The following is a 26,009-nucleotide window of genomic DNA, read 5'->3' on the forward strand; positions in this document are numbered from 1 at the left end:
GCAGATACAAGTGTTATAATGTGCCAGCATAAGAATGGTAATGTTTCCTTTGATCTTGGATATAATGATGGATATAGCTTTCAATCTTTGGCTGAGGTATGTTTATTATTTATTAATAATGTATCTAATATTACTCTCCAGATATCATTTGGGCATTCAATTTCCTGTTGGTGTCAGGGAGTTTCAAATCTTCTGTATTAACCATTTTCATGGCAGCAAGTTTCAAATTTCCTTTAAAAAAAAAATTTCTGATAAACTCTGGGTTTAAATCTCCTCTGATAATCAATTTCCTGACAAGGAGTATCAAATCTCCTCCTCTTTGGATTTGGATGGGTGATGCCTGCATAGGAGGAGATGCTTACCCCGTGGACTGGTTTTGTTCCTTTTGTGAGTGCATGCCATTCCTTTAGTTTCTGTTTGTTACCTTGATTTGTTTTCTTAATTGACTAATGAGATTTGAATATAGGTAAACTAATGTTGCCTTATTTCACATTATTTCATTCAGTATTGTAGATTTTCTTGTAAAACTGACATATTATTGTCAAAATATAAAGTACCAAAGCTAATATATTCACTTATGAATGAGCTTCACGTCTGTTGTCTGTTACCTTTTACAAAAATCTTCTACTCTGAAATAACTTGGCCAGATTTAATGAAACATGGACACAATCATCATTGGGGTATCTAATTTGAAAATATGTGTCTGATCATGCTTGTCAACCAACATGGCCGCCATGGCTAAAAAAGAACATAGGGGTAAAATGCCAATTTTATCTATTATCTTGAAAATAGCTATAGATAGAGAAAATCTGACAGGGGCAAACATTTTCGGAATGTTGAGATCTACTTGTTGTCTATTTACATTAAAACTATCAGATGACTTCTTATATGAGTTGCCCTAAAATGACAATTTTTACCAACTTTTTGCGTTTTGCCTAATATCTTGAAAAAAATAATATATAGAGTGAAACTTTAAAAAGCAAAAATGATCAGCAAGACGAGATCTTCAATTAAGTCAACATTTCTGAAATAGAAGACTCTTTATTGAAGTTTTGCCCTTTAATGACAATTTTTACCGAGTTTTTGCCCTTGAATGACGATTTTTATCAATATTTTGCGTTTTTGCCAAATATGTCAACAAGGCCTAAATCGTCAGTCGACTCCTTTTTGGAGTGCTTGATTTTAATGACAATATTTACCCATTTTTATGCCTTTTTGTCTATTATCTTCAAAAGTATGAAAGATAGATAGACTCTATAAATAGCAAATATGATCAGCAAGGCAAGATCTTTAAGTAACTCAAATTTTGCCAAAATCATTAGTAGACACTTTATTAGAGTGGTTGCCCTTAGATAAAGATTTTTATGCCCCTGCGACAAAATGTTGAGGGGCCTATTAATCTACCCCTGTCCATCTGTTCTTCCGTCAAGATATAGATACATGATATGTCCAGCTATCTCCTCCAGTTTTTGAGCTGCAGCTTTAATATTTGGTAGGTTGTTTGTACACATTATAGAAGTGTGCATGTCCACAGGATTTTTATGCCCCACCTACCATAGTAGTTGGGGCATTATCTTTTCTGGTCTGTGCGTCCGTTCATTCATCCATTCGTCCGTTCGTCCATCCATCTGTCCCGCTTCAGGTTAAAGTTTTTGATCAAGGTAGTTTTTGATGAAGTTGAAGTCCAATCAACTTGAAACTTAGTACACATGTTCCCTATGATATGATCTTTCTAATTTTAATGCCAAATTAGAGTTTTGACCCCAATTTCACGGTCCACTGAACATAGAAAATGAGAGTGTGATGGGGCATCCGTGTACTATGGACACATTCTTGTTTTTTTATCAAATACTCTCAAAATGCCAGGTATGTGGACTTAGTCTTTTTTTTTTTGGACTATTAAGTCAGAAACAGGGGGGGGGGGGGGATGGGGGATGTTAGATATTTGCAAAAACTGGTAGTCGGACTTCATTTCCTTTTCACTTGCTACATAATTGAAAACATGGTTTGTACTACTACAGTTTAATGTCCCTAATGCAATAAATAAGATTTTTTAGTATCGTCAAATATTCAATCAATACCAGGAAGTTGAACTTTGTGACCACTGGAAAAAGAAAGTTGAACTTGTCTTGGTGACTACTAAAACTGAATAGTTGGACATTCAGTCCTGCAAGCAAGTGTAGACATTCAGAATAAAAATAAAAGATAGATCATCACACAAAGTGTTAGATTTATAATTTCTTATGATCAAGCCGGGGCATCATTTGTGTCTTACAGACGTACTTCAACATCACTGTTTGTCAAATCTAAAGTATGTGGAACTATATACTCATGCATATGGCAGAGCAAATTGGGGCATCGTCCATATATAGTTTTTTTACCTTTTTTTGAGTTTTGGGCAAAAACGAAAGAAGATAGAAACTGTAAATAGAAAAAATGATCAGCAATACAAGATTAACTAAAAAGGAATTTTTGTCATTAATTATATTCTAGTTAACAATGTTGGAGAGGATCCATTGTTGAAGATGCACATTGACCTAGATGAGTGACACAGGCTCTTTAGAGCCTCTAGTTTGTTCTCTTTGGCATTTTTTTTTTCTTTACAATTATAGTTATCACTTTGCATATAGCTTTCCCCACAATTCTTTGTGAAATGAAGCAAACCAATGTCTTGGTTAACTCTTGCCTAACACTTTAATTTTTGTCGAGCCTTCGACTTTTGTCGAAAAAGCGAGACATAGCGATCCTACATTCAGTCGGCGTTGTCGGCGGCGGCGTCCACAAATATTCACTCTGTGGTTAAAGTTTTTGAAATTTTAATAACTTTCTTAAACTATCCTGGATTTCTACCAAACTTGGACAGAAGCTTGATTATGATCATAAGATAATATTCAAAAGTAAATTTTGTAAAAAAAAAATTCCATTTTTTCCGTATTTTACTTATAAATGGACTTAGTTTTTCTGCCAGGAAACATGACATTCACTCTGTGGTTAAAGTTTTTGAAATTTTAATAACTTTCTTAAACTATCCTGGATTTCTACCAAATTTGGAAAGAAGCTTGTTTATGATCATAAGATAGTATCCAGAAGTAAATTTTGTAAAAAACAAAATTCCATTTTTTCCGTATTTTACTTATAAATGGACTTAGTTTTTCTGCCAGTTAACATTACATTCACTCTGTGGTTAAAGTTTTTAAAATTTTAACAACTTTCTTAAACTATCCTGGATTTGTACCAAACTTGAACAGAAGCTTGTTTATGATTAAAAGCTAGTATCTAGAATGAAATTTTGTTAAAATTTTGTTCCATTTTTTCCGTATTTTACTTATAAATGGACTTAGTTTTTCTGCCAGTTAACATTACATTCACTCTGTGGTTAAAGTTTTTAAAATTTTAACAACTTTCTTAAACTATCCTGGATTTGTACCAAACTTGAACAGAAGCTTGTTTATGATTAAAAGCTAGTATCTAGAATGAAATTTTGTTAAAATTTTGTTCCATTTTTTCCGTATTTTACTTATTAATGGACTTAGTTTTTCTTCCAGTTAACATTACATACAGTCTGCAGTTTAAGTTTTTAAAACATTTATTAGATTCATAAACTATCCTGGATTTTTACCAAACTTGGACAGAAGCTACTTACAATCAAAAGATAGTATAGAGAGGAATATTTTTATTAATTTTTTTTCCTTATTTTTGTTGAGCCTGCGATTAACAGCAAAAGTAGGCGAGACACTGGGTTCCGCGGAACCCTTACGAATTTTTTTATACATAATTCATAAATGAAACATTAAATATAAGGAAATCTTGTATTTAAAAATTGTTTGACAAAACTTCTCAGGTATCTCTCAAAGTAGTCACTCCCTATAAATAATGGATAAAAATATCCATTTTTGTCAAGCCTGCGACTTTTGTCACAGAAAGCTCGACATAGGGATAGTGATCCATATCGGTGGTGTTAACTAACTTCTTCAAAGCTTTATATTTTAGAAGGTGGAAGACCTGGATGCTTCATACTTTGTATATAGATGCCTTATGTTACGAAGTTTCCATCTCTCACATGTCCATTGTCCTTGACCTCATTTTAATGGTTCAGTGACTACTTGAAAATATTTGGTATATGGAATGATTGTAAGGTGTACATGTCCAACTGGTAGGTGTCATCTGACCTTGACCTCATTTTCATGGTTCAGTGGTCAAAGTTAAGTTTTAGAGTTTTGGTCTTTTTTTCTAATACTATATGCAATAGGTCAACTATATTTAGTATGTGTGTACCTTGCAAGGTCCTCATGCCCGTCAGACAATTTTCATTTGTCCTCCACCTCATTTCATGGATCAGTGAACAAGGTTAAGTTTTCGTGGTCAAGTCCATATATCAGATACTATAAGCAATAGGTTAACTATATTTGGTGTATGGAAATATTTTATGATGTGCATGTCAGTCTCGCAGGTTTTATGTGACCTTGACCTCATTTTCACAGTTCATTGCTCAGTGTTAAGTTTTTGTGTTTTGTTCTTTTTTCTTAAACTATAAGCAATAGTTCAACTATATTTGTTGTATGGAAGGATTGTAAGCTGTATATGTCTGTCTGGAAGGTATCATCTGACCTTGACCTCATTTTGGTGGTTCATTGGTCAATGTTAAGTTTTCATGGTTAAGTTTGTTTCTTAGATTCTATAAGCAAAAGGTCAACTATATTTAATGCATAGATTATATGTAAGGTGTACATGTCTGCCTGGCATGGTTCATCTGACCTTGACCTCATTTTCATGGTTCATTGGTCAATGTTTAGTTTTCTTTGTTAAGTCTGTATCTTCGAAACTTTGGCAAATAGCTATAGGTCAACTATATTTAGTGTATTGAATGATTGTCAGGTGTACATGTATTTCTCGTTTGCTTTATCTGACTTTGACCTCATTTTCTTGGATCATGTTAAGTTGATGTTATAGTTGTGGTAGCTTTATATTTAGGACTATCAACATAATATCAATGGTTAGTAAAGAAGGCGAGACATTTCAGCGTGTGCACTCTTGTTTAACTTATCCATGCACTTTTTCTTTTGTATGAAGGTGGACGTTGAATGCTGTTTTATGCCCCACCTAGGGGCATTATGTTTTTCGTTCTGTGCATCCGTTTGTCCGTCCGTTTCATCAGTCCATTCGTCTCTCTGTCCCGCATCAGGTTAAAGTTTTTGGTCAAGGTGGTTTTTTGATGAAGTTGAAGTCCAATCAACTTGAAACTTAGTACACATGTTCCCTGTGATATGATCTTTCTAATTTTAATGCCAGATTAGAGTTTTGACCCCAATTTCACGGTCAACTGAACATAGAAAATGATAGTGCGATGGGGCATCCGTGTACTATGGACACATTCTTGCTTTATGCTGAATTAAGTTGAGCATGATGCTCAAAATCATGTGGCAAAAAAAAAACAACATCCAATGTCCATAGAAATGATTAAAATTGAATTATAGTATTTGCTCAGTGTATTCTACTTCAAAATATACAGGAGATATATTAAATTATCTTTGTTTTATATTTGCATTTGTTGAATATTGGCATTGATAAAATGCTATATTAAAAACTTACTTTTACATTTGTTCTATAATCAGATGGCAATACTTATTTTTTTTGGCAGAATATGTCATCAAAAATGATTAGTAATGCATCACTTACTGTTTCTGGACAAATTATGAGATGTACTCTTCATCGAACAATGAGTTCAACTGATCCCAAAGTATTTGATCTGAACAATGAATGGTTCATTCTAATGGCAAATGGACCTATAAATGCAGGTAAGTTTTTTTATCTAATTTTTGTCGAGCCCGTGACTTCTGTCACAGAAAGCTCAACATAGGTGGCATTAACTAACTTCTTGAAAGCTTAATATTTCAGAAGGTAAAAGACCTGGATGCTTCATACTTTGTATATAGATGCCTTATGGTATGAAGTTTCTGTTTGTCATATGTCCATTGTCCTTGACCTCATTTTCATGGTTCAGTTACTACTTGAAAAAAAAATTCAGAATTTTTGTAATCTTAATTTTTCTCTTATTATGAGTAATAGGATAACTATATTTGGTATGTGAGTACCTTGCAAGGTCCTCATGCCTGTCGGACAGTTTTCACCTGACCTCGACCTCATTTCATGGATCAGTGAACAAGGTTAACTTTTTGTGGTCAAGTCCATATCTCAGATACTATAAGCAATAGGTCTACTATATTTGGTGTATGTAGTGATTGTAAGGTGTATATGTCCCAGTGGCAGGTGTCATCTGACCTTGACCTCATTTTTGTCGAGCCTGCGACTTTTGTCGCAGAAAGCTCTACATAGGGATAGTGATCTGGCGGCGGCGGTGGCGTTAGCTAACTTCTTAAAAGCTTTATATTTTAGAAGCTAGAAGACCTGGATGCTTCATACTTTGTATATAGATGCCTTATGTTACGAAGTTTCCGTCTGTCATATGTCCATTGTCCTTGACCTCATTTTCATGGTTCAGTGACTACTTGAAAAAAAAGTCAACATTTTTTGTAATGTTAATTTCTTTCTTATTATGAGTAATAGGATAACTATATTTAGTATGTGCGTACCTTGCAAGGTCCTCATGCCCTTCAGACAATTTTGATTTGACCTCGACCTCATTTCATAGATCAGTGAACAAGGTTAAGTTTTCGTGGTCAAGTCCATATATCAGATACTATAAGCAGTAGGTCTACTATATTTGGTATATGGAATGATTGTAAGGTGTACATGTCCAACTGGTAGGTGTCATCTGACCTTGACCTCATTTTCATGTTTCATTGGTCAAAATATAATTTCCATGGTTTGGTCTGTTTCTTTTATACTATAAGCAATAGGTTATCTATATTCGGTGTATGGAAGGATTGTATTAAAGGTGGACATGTATTTCCAGCTTGGTTTATCTGACCTTGACCTCATTTTCTTGGATCATAAATGTTAATGTGATACTGGTAGAAAAACTTTATATTTAGGACTATCAACATAAAATCAATGGTCAGTATGGTAAGCGAGACATTTCAGCGTGTGAACTCTTGTTTTTATATGGCTACAATAATTCTGTATTCCTTTGCGGTCAAGTATATTTTTTTTTATGGATGAAAGTATTTCAATGAAAAATTCAACAATTTGTAAGGATATCTTTATTAAAATATTCTAAAGGTTACTTTGTACATTTCTATGTTATAATAATACAGTGGCAATAAGTTTTCTGGTCTGTGCAACTGTTTGTCCATTTGTTTGTTCACCTGTTGGTCCATTCAATATCAGGTTACAGTTTTGGTTAAGGTTATTTCATCATGAATTTGAAAGATGTGAACTTTTTAAATTACATGCCATGACAATTTTGACCCATTTTCATGGTTTATTAAAATTGAAATTTTGTGATAGTGTGGAATCAGCTCATGTTAAGATTGAAGTTCTTGACTATGTTGTTACCATGAAGTTGTGGTCACAACAACTAGAAACTAAGTACACATGTTTATTTTGAGCAATTTTAAAACTATGTGTCAAATTACAGCTTTCACTCTGATTTCACAGTTCACTGATCATAGGAATGTGATAGTTCCAGAGGGGCATGGTGCCCTATCAACTAATGTTCCAGTTTCATTTTAATTTTGCAAAACATGTTTTTGACAGTAACATTTCTTTTTTGTTTATCATGATTGATATGACTCTCAATTCATCAGAGATCTCTAGTTATATTTCTTGTCATGCTGTTTGAACTTGAAGGTTTCTTGCTCTATATTTGCTATGTGATTTTGTTGTCCCCCAATGTGTTGCAGGGGACATAGAAATACAGGGCATCGGTCCGTCTGTCCATCTGTCCGTCCGTCTGGTCTTTTTAGCACTCTCACATGTACAATATTTCCCAGATTTTTATGAAACTTATATCATAGATTTATACCAACAATGTCTTGGACAAGGTTGAAAATCAGTGCCAATCTATTATTTTTAAATGAGTTATGCCCCTTGGAAACATTAATAATATGGAAAATTGCATCATTAGTGCTCTCATTTATACAATTCTTTCTAGATTTTTATGAAACTTATATCATAGGTTTATATTAGCAATGTCTTGGACGAGTTTGAAAATCAGTGCCAATCAATTATTTATAAAAGAGTTGTGCCCTTGGAAACATTAATAATATGGAAAATTGCTTGGTTAGCACTCTCACGTGTACAATTCTTGCCAGATTTTATGAAACTTATTTCATAGGTTTATATCAGCAATGTGTTGGACAAGTTCGAAAATCAATTATTTTCAAAAGAGTTATGCCCCTTGGAGACATTAATTATATGGAAAATTGCATCGTTAGCCCTCTCATGAGTACAATTCTTGCCAGAATTTTATGATACTTACATCATAGGTTTATATCAGCAATGTCTTTGACGAGTTCGAAAATCAGAGACCATCAATTTTTTTTAAAGAGTTATGCCCTTAGAAATATTAATTATATTGAAAATTGCATTGTTAGCGCTCTCATGGGTACAATCCTTGCCAGATTTTTATGAAATTTATATTAAAGGTTTATATCATCAATGTCTCGGACACTTTCGAAAATCTTTGCTGATCAATTATTTTTAAAAGAGTTATGCTTCTTGGAAATATTGATTATATGGAAAATTGTATCGTTAGTGCTCTCATGGGTGCAATTCTTGCCAAAATTTTATGAAACTTATATCATAGGTTTATATCAGCAATCTCAGATAAGATTGAAAATCAATGCCAATCTAATATTTTTTAAAGAGGTATTCCCTTTGGAAATATTAATTATATGGAAAATTGCATTGTAATTGCTCTCATGTTTACAATTTTTGCCAAATTTGTATCAAATTTATATGAAATGTTTATATAAGCAATGTTTCGGACAAGTCGAAAATCAGTGCCAATCAAATATTTGTAAAGGTGTTAAGCCCCATGGAAATGTTAATTATATTAGAAATTGCATTGTATTTGCTCTCAATATAAAAACAAGGAGATGAGGTATGATTGCCAATGAGACAACTATCCACCAAAGTTCAAATAAAGTGGATGTAAGCAATTATAGGCAACCGTACAGCCTTCAACAGTGAGAAAAGCCTATAACGTATAGTGGGCTATAAAAGGCCACGACATGAAAAATATGAATCAATTCAATTGAGAAAACTAATGGCCTAATTTGTAACAAAATAATTAACGAAAAACAAATGTGACAGACATGAACCAACGCCAACCACTAAACTACAGGCTCCTGATTTATGACAGGCACATAAAGAATGTGGCTGGGTTCAACATGTTTGTGAGCGTTCAACCCTCCCCCTAACCTGGGACAATGGTGTAACAGCACAACGAAGGAACAAACTATAAAAATCAGTGGAAAAGGCTTAATTCATCAGACATAAAGACAGGCCAGATGTGGCAGGGTATTTATCCATCCCTCATCCCTAACAACAAAAAGGACACCTTCATTTCTCTAAGATATTTGTAAAAAGTTTAAAAGAACAAAAAAATAGTTTTTATTTAGTTATTTCCCTTGGATAGATAAAATATGTGCAATGTGGGGGACATTGGAACTGTGTTCTTTTATTTTTTTGATAATACACAATTTTTGCAACAATGATGATGAATTCTACAAATGTGTATTTTTAGGTATTCCAGGTCATCACGAGGTGGAACCAATATCAACTTCATCTAAAGAAAACTTCATAAACATAACTACAGTTACCACTGCTGGACCAACCACCAGTCCTGAGTCAACAATTCCATCTACACAAGTAACAACAAATATAAATAATATCTAGTATCAGTAGTCTATTGTCAATTAAAAATACTACAAAGAAAACCATACACATAACAAGGATTACTGGAACTATTTTAAAATATTGGACAGTACAATAGACCAAAGCAACCACCTCATACCTTAAAATAACAACAATGAACAATGCTTGCTCCAGATAGCCTAACTTGGTACTGGGACAAATTGTATTAACCATTTCATTTCTGCATATCATTTGAATTTGGTTTTCGTCAAGAGAAAATATGGAATGTGTTGAATAATGGTACTTGTTGAAACCCAAGTTGCTTTGATTGAAATGAAGTAAATTTAGATAAAATCACCTGACTCAGACTGATTCACTTAAGAAATCTTATAAATCTTTCAATAGCTTTAGCTAACACTGAACTTATCAACTACAAGAAATTTGGTGAGCACATACATACAGATCTGTCAACTTTTCTGCTTTATAGGGGATATCCGCCTTGAGAGGTGTTGACCTGACCCTTATAAAACTCAATTATTATACCCCCACTTTAAAAAAGTTGGGGTATACTGTTTTACCTCTGTCTGTCCATCCATCAGTCAGTCCGTCAGTCCGTCCTTCCGTCCCATGAATATTTTTCGTCACATCTTTTTCCGGAACTACAATACAAGGATTTTTGAAATTTGGTTTCAGGGTTTATATATGAGTCAGCTATACCGTGTGATGCGTTTTCAGATTCATCACTCAACAACTTCCTGTTTACCGAACACTTGTATCATTTTACACATGATAGCCAAGTTGAAAATTTTCATCACATTTTTCTCAGGAACTACAATACAAGGATTTCTGAAATTTGGTTTCAGGGTTTATATAAGTCAGCTATACTTTGTGATGCGTTTTCAGATTCATCACTCAACAACTTCTTGTTAACCTTATACTTTTAGCGGGGCGGGGGTATCATTAGTGAGCAGTAGCTCACAGATTCACTTATTTAGACTAAATACTTTAAAAAAAAGGCATTCAGAATTGTAAAAAAATTAATTTAAATGTATGTATACTCATTCAAAACAATTGATGTTCTAATTAAGTACACTAATGACATGTAAAGGTATGGATTAGGTCCTCTTGTGATTAAAATCCCCAGTGGAAATTTTTAAAAGTTGGCAGGTATGTAACATATTTTAATTTGTTTTTAAAAATGTTCAAATTGTTAGGGGGAGGGTTGGGATCCCGCTAACATGTTTAACCCCGCCACATTCTGTATGTATGTGCCTGTCCCAAGTCAGGAGCCTGTAATTGAGTGGTTGTGGTGTGTTTATGTGTTACATATTTGTTTTTCGTTCATTTTTTGTACATAAATTAGGCCATTAGTTTTCTCGTTTGAATTGTATTACATTGTCATTTCGGGGCCTTTTATAGCTGACTGTGCGGTATGGGCTTTGCTCATTGTTGAAGGCTGTACAGTGACCTGTAGTTGTTAATTTCGGTGTCATTTGGTCTCTTGTGGAGAGTTGTCTCATTGGCAATCATACCACATCTTCTTTTTTATATTTTATTCATAATGGCCATACAAAACACAGATATTTATTTATATTAATTCCTATTTTCACAGCATTATAGGTTTTCAGTTAAATTTTTGATCGTTTTTTTTTCAATGAACATCAAGCAACCACCCCTCCCCATCCCATCCCTCAGGCTCTTTGATTTTATTTGTTTCTAGTTTTTTACTATTCCAGGCTTGGCACATTGCATTTTTTGTAAATTTCCTTGTTGTTTACGTATTTCTAAATTTCAAATAAAAGATGAATCAATTTCCATGTTTTACACATGTCATAACATTCCCAGAGAAAATAATGTTAGTCCATTTGTTATTTTCCTTTGCGGTACCAAATGTCATCAAATGGAAATGACAGGTAAAGCTCTGGTTTGAAAAAGCTTGCATTTAAGTTGTAGGAACTTCCCGGTATTTGTTTAATTCACATGGTCAAACTCTTATGTGTATTCAAATCCTTCTGGAAAATGGAAATTTATTTTTAAATAGTTCAATTTTTTTTTTTTAACAATTTTACTTATTTCCATAAAATCAACATGCTATTCAGTGCTACATGTTGCTGTTGAAGGCATTTTGATACAAAATTGCAAATTCTTTGCTCAATTTTGCATCGAAGAACGTGCCTATCCAAAATGAATTAGTTTGTTTCCAAAAGACAATACACAATACCTTTACTTCCAATTAATTAACATAATTTGGGTTTTGGTTAACGATGTCCTTCTTATATGCTTTTGGTATAGCTAGATGCATGTACCCGAAATTTGCTACAATCTGTCAAAATTACAGTTTTTTATTATCTTCTGGTGTATATAATTAGGTGTTTTCTTTAGAATTAAGCTAAACACTGTAATAAAATAGAGAATGGAAACGGGGAATAAATGTGTTTATTTCTGATGCAAAAACCCTATGAGTGAATCAATATGAATTCCAAAAAATGCCATCTTTAATGACCTGACAACAGTATCGTAACTATATCCCATCTGAATAAGTCTGTTGAAAGGTTTGTAAGTACACATATTGTGCCATTATTATGTGAATTTAAGTAAAGACTGAACAACTACAGGTACTTTTTTCGGAGTATTGGTCAGATAAAAATAATTTGGTGTATTAAACTTTTACTCTTTTGCGGGTGTCAATATATTTTAAACTAGTATCTTTTCAGAAACAGATTAACTCTCAAATCGTTCTTTCTTGTTTATTTGACCTGTTGATACTAATTGTAATGCTTTTTTGTTATTTAATGTTATTCAGGTTATATCTGGTCTATATACCAGCTTTGATAAGTGTTGGGTATTACTTTAAATTTTCACTTCGTACTATGAACATCAATATTATTTATTTTGTAAAAATATTTCCTTTCTCTATTTGAACTGTACAGGTATACCTAACAACAAAATTATTTTCATTTACCTGTGTTTAAAGTAATTGCAAATGGCTGATATTTTTGTTCAAGCATATTGTTTTTCTTAAATTGTTTAACATTTCATAGCGGTATAACATGTTACTTTTATTATTCTTCCCTTAGTTTATTTATTTTGTATTTGCATTGTATCATAGGTCAAATTTATTTGTTCAGTGTATGTTCACTGGTGTTAATATGTCCTTTGATTGAGTTAAGCTATTTCAGTTGATATTTTATAGTGTGTCTTTCTATGTTGTGATGTTACACTATTGTTTCAGAAAAAGGGTGAATGTTTGGTACCATTAAAATGTTTAAACCTGCTGCATTTGTTTGCACCTGTCCTAAGTCAGGAATCTGATGTTCAGTAGTTGTCATTTGTTGATGTGGTTCATAAGTGTTTCTCCTTGGTGTTTTTTATATCGATTAGACCGTTGGTTTTCCCGTTTGAATGGTTTTACACTAGTAATTTTTGGGGCCCTTTATAGCTTGCTGTTCGGTGTGAGCCAAGGCTCCGTGTTGAAGACCGTACTTTGACCTATAATGGTTTACTTTTATAAATTTTGACTTGGATGGAGAGTTGTCTCATTGGCACTCATACCACATCTTCTTATATCTATCTATAAACCTGTTTTTTTGGGGACAAGCAAAAGTGATAATTAAAATGTTAAGATTTAAATATATAAGTAGCAGAAATCATTTACCCTTCTAGAGCACATGATTCCCAACCTGTTTTTACGCACCCTAAGTTTTCTCATTTCACAACTTTTCACTGTATAATTGCCCATTATTTGCTGTTGTTTGTTTTTCTTGCCTGTGTTTCACTTGTCTTTTGTTTCGAAACTTCATTGTCATGACTTGCTCTCCAAATTTCTTGTCATTCAGGATATTTTATAATGATAAGCTGTGCACAAAAACCTAAAAGTTATCGGGTACCGCTGCATATTCTTTAGTCATTACTGCAACTCTGCAAATTTAACAAAGACTAATAGGGGAAAATCAATGGTGGTATTACACCTATTATTGGAAGCTGCATATGCACCTTTGACCTTGTGTGTACTCTCATTTGTTAAAAATTCATGCCATTTAAGTGAAATATTACAAAAATGAAATATTCTGAGAGGATTGAGTATCAAAAACACATTTAATGAGAAAATTGCCTTGAAATAGGACTCTACAGTGAATATATGTAGACAGAGCAAGCCATACTCAGTGTTTTGGAGAACTTTTTCTGACTTTTTTTCCTTATTTCTTATAATTTGCTATAAAAGAAAACTTTTTCCTAAGTTATGCTTAAAAAAATACATAGTTATTAGTACATGAAATTATTTTTGAAGCAGTAACAACAAATTATTCACTAAAAGGGAAGCTTTTTATGTCCCTCTCTGGAATGCGGCGTAAATTTAAGTTTTACGTAAGGACTTATTGAAACCTCCATGGAGTCAGTAAACTTTTATATGGATAGTTCATTTAACTTCAATACTTCAATTACTCATTTATTATCACATTTTTTTCATAAATGAGTGAAAGTTACCCCAAAATTTTGATTTATTGGCCTAAAAAGTTGAAATTTTGAGGAAATGAGAGGTATAACTGGACCAAAAGGAGCCTTATAATGAAGACAAAGAGGTCCATTAGTGGTATTTATCAACCTAGAGTCATCTTTTGTATCATATTCAACTGTTTGTAGGCAGATGAGATCAATATTTGATCATTTATTGGTCCACACTATATTCTATCATGATGCAGCTTGATTTGGATTTTTCGAAGAAATTTTGCTGGAATCGCTGTAGATGTCGTCTTACATTATACTAGATTTTTCACAAATTATTGAACTGATTATGACAAAACTTGGCAGTAATGCTTGAAATAACCAGTATTACAAAGGAAAAAAATCAAATTCAGTTTATTCAACAAAAAATAAAATTGAGAATGGAAATGGGGAATATGTCAAAGAGACACCAACCCGACCAAAGAGCAGACAACAGCCGAAGGCCACCAATGGGTCTTCAATGCAGCGAGAAAATCCCACACCCGGAGGTGGTCCTCAGCTGGCCCCTAAATAAAATTGTGTGCTAGTTCAGTGAAAATGGACATCACACTAAACTCCAAAACATATAAATGAACTAAAATGAAAAAACATACTAGACTAACAAAGGCCAGAGGCTCCTGACTTGCGACAGGCGCAAAAATGCGGCAGGGTTAAACATGTTTTGTGAGATCTCAAAACTCCCCCTATACCTCTAGCCAATGTAGAATAAAGAAACACATAGCAATACGCACAGTAAAACTCAGTTTAAAAGAAGTCAGAGTCCGATGTCAGAATAGGTAACAAAAGAAACTAAGCAAAATGAAAATGATACATAAATGAACAAAAGACTACTAGCAGTTACTGACATGCCAGCTCCAGACCTCAATTAAACTGATTGAAAGATTATGTCTTCATCATATGAAAATCAAGTACAATCCCTCCCGTTAGAGGTTTAGTATCATACCCTCATAAAATATATAAGAAGAACATAACCCATATCATGCCAACAACTGGTTTTAGAATAAATGTGTTTATTTCCGATGCAAAGACCCTATGAGTGAATCAATATTAATACCAAAATATGCAATCCTTAATGACTCGACAACAGTATCGTAACTATATCCTTTCCGAATAAGTCTGTTTAAAGGTTTGGTTAGCTTTTGAGGTGAATGCCGACATTTTTGTGCTTTGTAAAGAATATTACCATAAAATATTGGATGTGAAATACCTGAACATATAAGATGTCTGCATGTTGATTTATATTTACGAATGATGTCCTTGTACCGATGATAAAATTTAGTAAATGTTTTGACTAGTTTGTGATAAAAAAGTCTTCTTTAGTCATACAATATATAATTATATGTATCACGTCTAATCAGGCACTTTGCCATTTCGTAAAATTGACATATCTTAAATTTGTATTTGAAATAACTATATCACGTAATTTTTTTAGCTCACCTGGCCCACAGGGCCAAGTGAGCTTTTCTCATCACTTGGTGTCCGTCGTCCGTTATCCGTTAACTTTTACAAAAATCTTCTCCTCTGAAACTACTTGGCCAAATTTGACCAAACTTGGCCACAATCATCATTGGGGTATATAGTTTAAAAAATGTGTCCGGTGACCCGGCCAACCAACCAAGATGGCCGCCATGGCTAAAAATGGAACATAGGGGTAAAATGTAGATTTTGGCTTATATCTCTGAAACCAAAGCATTAAGAGCAAATCTGACATGGGGTAAAATTGTATATCAGGTCAAGATCTATCTGCCCTGAAATTTTCAGATGAATTTGAAAACCCGTTGTTGGGTTGCTGCCCCTGAATTGGTAATTTTAAGGAAATTTTGCCGTTTTTGGTTATTATCTTGAATATTATTATAGATAGAGATAAACTGTAAACAGCAATAATGTTCAGTAAAGTAAGATCTACAAATAAGTCAACTTGACCAAAATGGTCAGTTGACCCCTTAAGGAGTTATTGCCCTTTATAGTCAATTTTTTACAATTTTTATAAATTTTGTAAATTTTTGTAAATTTTTACAAAATATTTTCCACTGTAACTTCTGGGCCAAGTTCATTATAGATAGAGATAATTGTAAGCAGCAAGAATGTTCAGTAAAGTAAGATCTACAAACACATCAGCATCACCAAAACACAATTTTGTCATGAATCCATCTGTGTCCTTTGTTTAATATGCACATAGACCAAGGTGAGCGACACAGGCTCTTTAGAGCCTCTAGTTTAAATTTTTTTTCACTGAGCTAGGTCTCAGTATAGAATCATGTTTCTTTAAAAAAAATTAAGCATGCAAAATCTCTTTTCCCAAATTAACCAAATAAAACAAAGAAGACCTGAAAATCTTATTTTTTTTTCACGAATGAAAGAAGAATTTCTGACACACAGCTTGGTGTAAAAAAAATCAGTATAATTTAACTTGTGGAATTCACTGGCATACCAAGAGTAGATTTAACCAGTTCCCGAACAAGCAATGTGTCAATTTTATTTGTTACCTCCCCTGTGTCGTAGGAGTTAATTTATGAACATCAAAAACAAAAAAACATTTTATATAGTCTGCATGTGACCCGATGATTGGGAAATCGTTCCATCTGAAAGAGGCTGTAGCCTGAAAATAAACAATCTGAAAGACAGCGTTTCCTGTGATTTTTTGCAACTGACATTTATGTCTAGATTAAATTAATTTTGAGGTATGGAACAGTATAATGAAAGGAAAGTCAATAAATGATTTGAAAACTGGTTTAATTTAAATGTTTTGAATAGTTTCATACAAAAGAAATGCATTTTCAAGTTCAATCGTTTACAGTGTTGTGTTTGTGGTACAGTTTACAACCTTGAATAAAAACTTCCATAATGACATGCATTACATTTTTATCAAGTAAAATAGCTCTAGTATTCCGTGAGATACAAGAGAGAACACTACATACCACCCAATTGAAGCATCATACATCCGCATCTCGTGTCTCCTACTTCTTCGTCAACAAAAATCTGAAAGCAAGCGTGACCATCGATTAAATTGGAAAGCAATCGTTCTGAATATACACCGTGAATAAGTTTTTATCACAATATGCTATTGAATAGTTATACTACGTATATTATAAATAAAATAAATTTGAACCCTTAAACTGTACAGGGTTAATAATCACAAGTTCCATTGTTTAATGATAGTGTTTACATTTTGATATAACTGTGATAAATGAATTTAAATACATTGTAGAAAACAAATATTTTGTCTTTGTTGGTTTAAAAATTATGTTGGCTTTTCCTGGTGAGACATAAAAATATTTGGAGCTTGAAGGAGAGTTTTAAAAAAAAAAAGGATAGAGGTTCAATGTACATAGATTAAATGAATTCATCAGAAACTTATATTTTAAGAAGGTCCATCCATACCTGTCAACCTCTGAAAATGAAAATGCATGATCTGCATTAAGGAAGACAATGTCTTTTCTGTTAAATTTTAGTATTAAGAGTTTTTATACGACCGCAAAAAATTTGCCTTCGTATATTGCTATCATGTCATCGTCGTCCGACGACGACATTTAGTTTCCGGACAATAACTTTAGTATAAGTGAATGGATCTCTATGAAATTTTACCAGAAGGTTCAATAGCACAAAAGGAAGTTGGGATTGATTTTGGGGGTTATAATCTCAACTTTTTAGGAATTAGGGTCCAAAAAGGGGCAAAAAAAGGCTGTTTTCATGTTTACGGACAATAACTTGTGTATAAGTGTATGGATCTCTATGAAATTGTACCACAAGGTTCCATAACACAAAGGGAAGGTTGGGATTGACTTTGGGGGTTATGGCCCAAACTGTTCAGGAATTAGGGGCCAAAAAAAGGGGAAAAACAGGAATAAGGGGCAAAAAGGGGGGGGGGGGGATGGGAGGAACAAGGTTTTTCTGGTTTCTGGACAAATACTTAAGTATTAGTCAATGGATTTCTATGAAATTGTACCACAAGGCTCCATACCACACACAGAAGGTTAGGGTTGATTTTGTGGGTTGTGGCTTTAATCGCTAAGAAACTAGAGGCCAAATAGGGGCCAATAACAAAACTTTTCTAATACTGGCTAAGCTGGTTCTAACATAAATTATTTCTGATCTATATACAGAAACAACAAATACTGATATGGCAGGAGATACACACCAAACAGGGTGTGCAAATTATTATATTTAGTTTGTTAACAGATTTACTAAGTATTGCGCAACAGCAAAGTATTCCACAACAGCAAGAAATCCTCAATTGAAAATAAATACAAATCTTTTAACCAATTTCCATGAGGATTAATTTAAAGTCTTGAATTGTTTGAGGTTTTTACCATGTATTACTGTATTGAATATTTGGACATTTTTAAATAGGTCTACATTGAGGTTCAAAGGGTCCAAAATTAGATTTTGTTTGATTTCATCAAAAACTGAATTCTTGAGGTTCTATGATATGCTGAATCTAACTGTGCATTCAGATTTTTAATTTTGTTCCCTGTTTTCGAATTAGTCCATATTAAGGTCCAAAGGGTCCAAAATTAAACTTTGTGTGAATTCATGGGGTTTTTTTTATATGCTGAATCCACCATGGAATTAGATTTTGGATATTGGACCATTAAGTAGATTAAATGTCCCATTTCAAATTTTTAAGTTATCTGACCACATTTATTCTGTGTCAGAAATCTATAATGTGTCAGATATTTAATCACTATCCAAATTCAGAGCTGTATCAAACTTGCCCCAACTGTTCAGAGTTCGACCTCTACGGTCGTATCCAGCTGCTACAGGTGGAGCACATTTTTTTTTTAATAATATATACTATAACAGATACAAGTTTTCTACATATATTCACTATTGTATTTGCTAATTGTATAAATTTTTATTATTACCTAAATATCTTTCTAAAGCAATGCCCTCTAATTGTTTTATTCACACTACTTTTAAAAATGAATTTCATAAACCTCCGCTATAAGTAGAAATCAGTTATGGCTAATGTGCTCCTTTACACAGGAGGAAGATAAGAGAAAGAAGAAGTAAGTGTGTTTGCTTCCAGTGCAATATCTAGAACATAATGTCACATGGATTTGATTTAAAGCTTTTACATTTGAGTGATAACAAAATTGAATGGTTTAAAATAGTTTATAAGGGACTTGTATCTCTCCCAACAGAAATGTATTTAGTTGAGAGGTTCAAATTGTTTTAAAAGGATTTTTAAAGGATAACTTTGCAAAGTTGAACTGTCAAAAAATCTAAAATCAGGACATAGAATTGCATGTCAAGCTTGACTGGCTTCAACTTTCTGGCGTACAATTAACGGGATAGTTAGCAAATTGTTACTTTTCAAATAAAGGAGTGTCAAAACATGTTTTGATATAGCTGTATTCATCCAATTAAGAGAAAAGTAAATAACCAAATCCTAAGTTTTGACCTTTCAATTGTTTCCTTTTTCAAAGGAAAAAGCTGATAAAACAGAATGTATATATTTCACTTCTAAATACCGGAAACAATACCGGTCAGAAAACGGGTTATTATTGAATTCCGAGTTATTTGATCACCTGTCGGGTATTTTTAAAAATCCACGGTGGGAGGGGAAATTCATGGGTGTGACCCGCAAAATACAGATCAGTTGACAGATTACGAGGGTCAGTGTTTTTATCTTTATCTTCTCTTGGTGGCAGTTTCTGGATGTTCTCAATCAATGAACAAAAGGGTACCTTACTTACAGCAGATTGAGACCTTAAGACAAAGAGAATATGTGGACATACTGTAAATTCGGAAATTATTGTGATATTTTTATTTATGTGCAAAATGTGACAGTTTTCAAGTTTACCATAATAAAAACTTGCATTCATAATTTCAGTAATGATTTTCCTAATCCTTCATAAAATATTTGCAATCGCATTAACTAGATTTCACATTTTTTGCCAGAGACAAAGGACTGTACATGTTATCCAAATGACTACAATCATGCAGACAGAGCATTATCAAAATGTGTGCCATCCAAATTTAGTTTAGTTTTTATAACATTTGTTGATCACCTTTTATTTTTCAGTCTCCAGATAAGATAACACCTGATCCAGAGTGTGGTAAAACTAAAGGATGTTTCCCAACATGTTCTGGTACATCATGTTCATCACTGGTCACATGGCAAAAAAATGGAGATTATATCCTATTCAAGATAGCAGAAGAAATCTCATTGACCACAGAAAATAGATGGATAGCTATAGGATTTTCTGGAGATCAAGAAATGGTATTGTGCCCTTCACTTTTGAAAGGCTTTTTGCAAGATATTTTAATCTCAGTGATTTAAAATATAAAATACGGGCATAGTACACAGATTTTTTTGTTTGTCCTGTATGTTAAGAGAACCTTTTATGAGTAAAATGTAAATTTATAAATATAAAGAACCTTCTTCAATTTCTTTGTTTATGTCCTAACCTTTAATGTATATGATGGCTTGTTCCAAATTTGAGACATTTTCACATAAGTGGTTCCCTTTTCAATGTACATGCAAGATCAAATTTTCCTTGTTTTATCAAATCCTGGAGAACCCTTTGTGATAGGGTACCAGAGAAAAAATCACAATTTTCATTCAATGCAATTCTCTTGAAAATCAGTTCTTTGCAAACAATCTACATTAAGGATGTATTTTTCTGACGTTTCAGTCTCGTTGAAATCTTGTTCTGAATTTATTACCAGAGTGGAAAATATCAATGAATTCAAAAAATATTATAATCAAACTTAACTGTGTGAAAAAATTGTGTATTTACAATAAGCAGTTTTTGAGTAATAAAATTTTCAAATTTTATTACCCATAAAGTCAGTCTCATTAGCAAAAATGTTGAGAAAATTGGTATGGGGTACAAGAAATGATTTTACCAGAAACATGTACATCCCATATCAATTTTTTTCTTTTCAAATTTCTTAGATCTGTATTTTTTCAATCATTTATAACAAAGAAGTTGAAATAATATGGTTTTTGTTCCAAAAAAAAGAGAAAAATCCCAAATTAACAAAATTGACAGCAGGCCCGAGAACACAGTTATTTCGTAGTGCATTTCTTTTAGACAATAAAGTCAAATTAAAAAAATCACACCTGCTCTATCTCAAAAAGATTTTACAGTGTAGTGTACTACTATTGGGACAAATAATATCAAAATTATAGAAAAGTCTACCAGCTCTAACTCAAAATATTGACAACTCTATGTTAAGGGGGTCTAAAATTCAGTTTGACAGCTTCAGACATACTAGTTTTTGACCTTTTTTAACTGTACCAAATCACTACTTAAGATAAAGATTCAGCAACCAAATTTTTTTAACATGTAATTTCATCCCCTTACTTAATATTTCATGCATAAAATATAAAGAAATAAATTTGGAATGTGTATGAAAAAAATTTGCAAGTTATACACTGTCCACACTAGGGACTATATTTGTAGACAACGAAAATCTAAGGACGATAACTGTGTCCTCGGACCAGCATGGTAAATTTGACACGAAAAAGCAACAAAATTTTATAAAACTTTCTTATATTAACACATACCTATAGTTTTTTTAAGTTAAATTTATTCAGATTGGTCCAATTCATCTTTATTGAAAGTATGAAAAAAAGTTTAATTGTAAAACTGTGATTTTTTTCATGATAATAGCCCAAAAATAGGTAAAAATTGATGAAAAATGGGAAAATCATCAGAATTGGGTACTTTCAAATGGCTGCAGCAAAAAAAGAAGTGCACCACCCTATGATTTTTTCTTCACCAATTATTTTATTTCATATAAACCCAAAATCAGGTTAAGAAAATTTTTGGCTCCTCAGAGGTTTACATCCTTAAAATGGAAATAAAAATCAAAGAGTTGCTGCTGTCAATTAGGATTTGACAGTCGCAAATATCCATTTTACTGGCTTCCCTATGTATCGCCAGTAAAACTGCATTTGCGACTGTCAAATCCCCAGTTGACGTCGACAACACTTCATACTTTTCATTAATTCACAAATTATAATTGTGTTATTCACTTTGATGTCCATTAGTAATATTGATGCATTTAGACATCACAAGAAATTTAAGAATCATTAAGATTTGATTTACTCATTCATAAATTATTTCAGACAGAAAAAACACATTTCACCCCAATATGTTCTACCTAAGATTTAAAAGACAGTTACTCTTGGAAAAATATTATTTGAACCATGCAAAATTAAACATGTTTATGAAGCAATTATTTGAATAAGCTAATTGTGTACTGTAGGTGAATTTGTGCATTGTCAAATTTCCATATCCATGCTTTGCTACAAAAACCTTATAAAAAGTCATGGTACATGTAGGTGCATTACTAATGCTTGATCTGATTTCCTTGACCGTCCTTCTGTCCGTCCCATTTTTGTTTCTGCACTCTAACTTAAGTTTGCCTCATGCAAATTTTATGAAACTCATACACAATGCTAAGAACCAAAACTAGCAAAAAAGACAAGGAGGAATTGTCAAAAATATTGTACAATGCAAGAGACCACACCAGCCACCAACACCATACTCCTCTGAAAAATAGACAAACAAATAAACACATTTTAAACCAGTTTTAGGTATGCACAAACCTCCTACTTGGCCAATCTAGACCATATGCAAATCCATAAAAAATCAGTGTCATGAAGAATTAAAATAAGAGGTTCATAGCTACAAGTGGTATCTGGTATGGTATAATCCTGTCATGAAAATTTAAACATTATTACTGCTTTCTGATGCAGTATATCAAACTTTGATTTAAGGTCCTATAATGACATCAGAAATGGAAGGTTGTTTGATTATTATCTAAGCGTTTTTCTAGAAAAAAATTGTTCTTCATTACTAGAAAAAAAATTGAATTTTTATGGGTTTTCATGGCCATTATTGACTCTGTAAATATCAGCCTGAACATTTTGTTTTTTTTTTCATTTACAGGGAAAAACTAGTGTAATTATGTGTGAACACAAAACCAGCGGTGATTCCTTTGTTATGGGATATAATGATGGCTATTCTTTTAATACCTTGTCTGCAGTAAGTAAACTTAACAATAAAGGTGTAGTTTCTTTGAGAAAGGTATGATCTTCTCATAGTTAACTGACTATTTCCTTGTTTAATAACACTGCAAAAGCATCATATTTCAGCAAGGCCATTAAGAATGTTTGTTTTGAAAGCTATATATATTTTTTTTTAAATTGATGCTAAATTTTGTTTGGTCATATGCAGGAGTCCAAAAGCAAGATATGTTTACCTTAAAACCATGTTTATTATGTCAGCCTTATTAAGTATTGTTTATGATGAGGGTAGTTCATTCCAAAAATGGATTTAAAGACCCGATATTATTTTTACTTTTCTTATTCAGCACTAATATTGATGCTACCATTACAGGAACTGAAAGTTATTAAGAAATTGAAAAAGTATGAAAGTTCCAGTTAGTTGCGAATTGCTACCAAGCTAAAGTGAATTAATAAACTTATAATCTCTTCTACCTACTAACTTCTATTACGATGAACAATGGCTGTCTCCACTACCACATGCAACACAAACAGAAAAAGAGTATGGATTGATAAGTTCCTAATCAGGGCTTCCAAAAAATATTTTAGCCAGCCAGACATTTTTTTTGTCTTATCCTGATTTTAATCCCTTAAGATTTAGTAACAAAAGGCAATCATAGTAATCAGTTGGGCATCATATGATATAAATTATGATTGTCACAAAAACGATATTTAACTTGATTTTTTATATAAGTTCGATGTTCTGGCGTTAACTGTTAAATTGACAGTGCACCATTCGAAGTGTTCAGCATCAGCGTACAAATATCTGCCTTAGACTCTTTATTTGTGCAAAATTACGCTGTCAATAACTTCACTGTCATTTTTAAAAAGTACATTTTCCTAATACCGGATGTTGACTTGACAATGGTAAAACACAGACCAGAGACGGATACATAAAATCTGTGCACGTTTACAAAGCACAATTGAGTGTAAGTAGCTCTTTCCGCAATATTTCTTCAGGAAAATACTCGAAATGAATGTTAGATAAAGGTATCAATGAAATTTTTAGCTTTTTTGAAAATTTGGATGCAAAATTAAATCTCACACCTGCGCACATGTACACGAGTATACTAGTTCAAACAACGTGGTTCTGACGATTTTTCACTTAAAACCTTTATTACTACCTTTTGATATTTTCATCAAATCATATTTATTTACATTTTCTGATAATCTAAATCTTGTTGACTAAATTAGTTAGATGCAAACCGCTGAAATTTAAGAAAATAACTTTCAATAGACCAATCAATGTCTGATACAAAATAGTTTACCTGTCGCCTGAACAGGTAAATTTCAACTGTCAGAGAACTAATTTAAACCTTGATTTTAATGAGAGGGTATTGAAGTAGGGTTTGTTTTGATAGTAATTATTCATCATGTCACTTATATGACGTGACAAACTTCAATTTTTTTTTTCTGAGCTATGTTAAAATGTTCGTTTCAGCATTGACACAACAAGTCATTTATATAATTTACCAGACAAGTCCGAAAATACGACTGTATTGGAAGCCCTGGTCCTAATATGGCTCCTATTTCTAGCTTAAATTTCAATAGAGAGGCGAAAGATACCAAAGGGACATTCAAAGTCATAAGTCGAAAATAAACTGACAACGCCATGACGAATAAAGAAAAAGACCAACGGACAAACAACAGTACACAAAACACAACATAGAAAACTAAAGACTGAGCAAATTAGGAATTTTAAATTGCCATCATCAAAAAGGAGCATTGTTAAAACAAGGGCTAAATAGGAAATAGGAATTTCTTTAAAGTTTGTATATCTTGTGTTCCTTTTATGACATCAATATGAACGTTGTTTTAATTGCCAACTATTATTGGGCTATTTGGGATGTAAATGTTAAGCCTTTGCAGAAGAATTGACAAAAAAAATGTTTAGTTTCACTTTCTCTTATATAGATATAAGAAGATGTGGTATGAGTGCCAATGAGACAACTCTCAATCCAAGTCACAATTTGTAAAAGTAAACCATTATAGGTCAAAGTACGGCCTTCAACACAGCGCCTTGGCTCACACCGAACAGCAAGGTATAAAGGGCCCCAAAAATGACTAGTGTAAAACCATTCAAACAGGGCAACTAAGGTCTATTCATAAACTAGATATACTATTCAAATTGTGGTCTATATATTGAGACCCTTTCAATGCCTACCCCTGTGATAAAATATTTTGAAATATCTTTCAGGGAAATGATACATTTATGATTTTCATTACAAAATATGGTTGACAATCTCTGCAACCATCAAAGAAGACCTTCACTCAAACAGGAAAATTAAACAAAAAATATTATAAAACAAAAATTTTGTAAAAGAAGTTATGCTTGCCAAAAAATAAAAGAAATAACAAGAATTTGATAATATTTTGAAAATGTATGTAGAATGCATTTTTTTAAAGTATTGAGAAATTAAGATGTGCTGGGCAAAAATTTTAAACATTGTCTAAAAAAAACCCAAAGTGGTAACAGAATAAAAGAAAGTTGAAAATGAAAGATGTAAAGTATAGTTGAATGAAGTTGTTTTTTACTTTAACTGCAATGCCCAGTTTGAATTCAAATTTTGCACATATCAAGTTGATGTTCAAGAGTTCGTCCTATAGATAAGGATGAGAATAACTATATCTGAAGTTTCAGCAATGGTAAATCACTTTACACATTATTTTGCTTGAAACAGTTATGTAAGGGACATTTTCTGAACCATTATAAATGTGATTT

At 32.7% G+C, this 26,009-nt stretch overlaps 1 protein-coding gene across 1 annotated transcript in view; it reads left to right on the plus strand.

Annotated features, from left to right (window-relative positions):
• The window catches only part of LOC127724644 (uncharacterized), a 336,855-nt gene that overhangs the window by 41,309 nt on the left and 269,537 nt on the right, over window positions 1-26,009 (plus strand). Inside the window, exons 18-22 of the mRNA XM_052231669.1 lie at window positions 1-96; window positions 5,639-5,795; window positions 9,650-9,774; window positions 20,291-20,488; window positions 23,172-23,267. Coding sequence (XP_052087629.1) covers window positions 1-96; window positions 5,639-5,795; window positions 9,650-9,774; window positions 20,291-20,488; window positions 23,172-23,267 — 672 coding nt within the window. The remainder of the gene's footprint in view (window positions 97-5,638; window positions 5,796-9,649; window positions 9,775-20,290; window positions 20,489-23,171; window positions 23,268-26,009) is intronic.

This window comes from Mytilus californianus, unplaced genomic scaffold, assembly GCF_021869535.1.
Source record: "Mytilus californianus isolate M0D057914Y unplaced genomic scaffold, xbMytCali1.0.p SCAF_14, whole genome shotgun sequence".
NCBI classification, from domain to species: domain Eukaryota; kingdom Metazoa; phylum Mollusca; class Bivalvia; order Mytilida; family Mytilidae; genus Mytilus; species Mytilus californianus.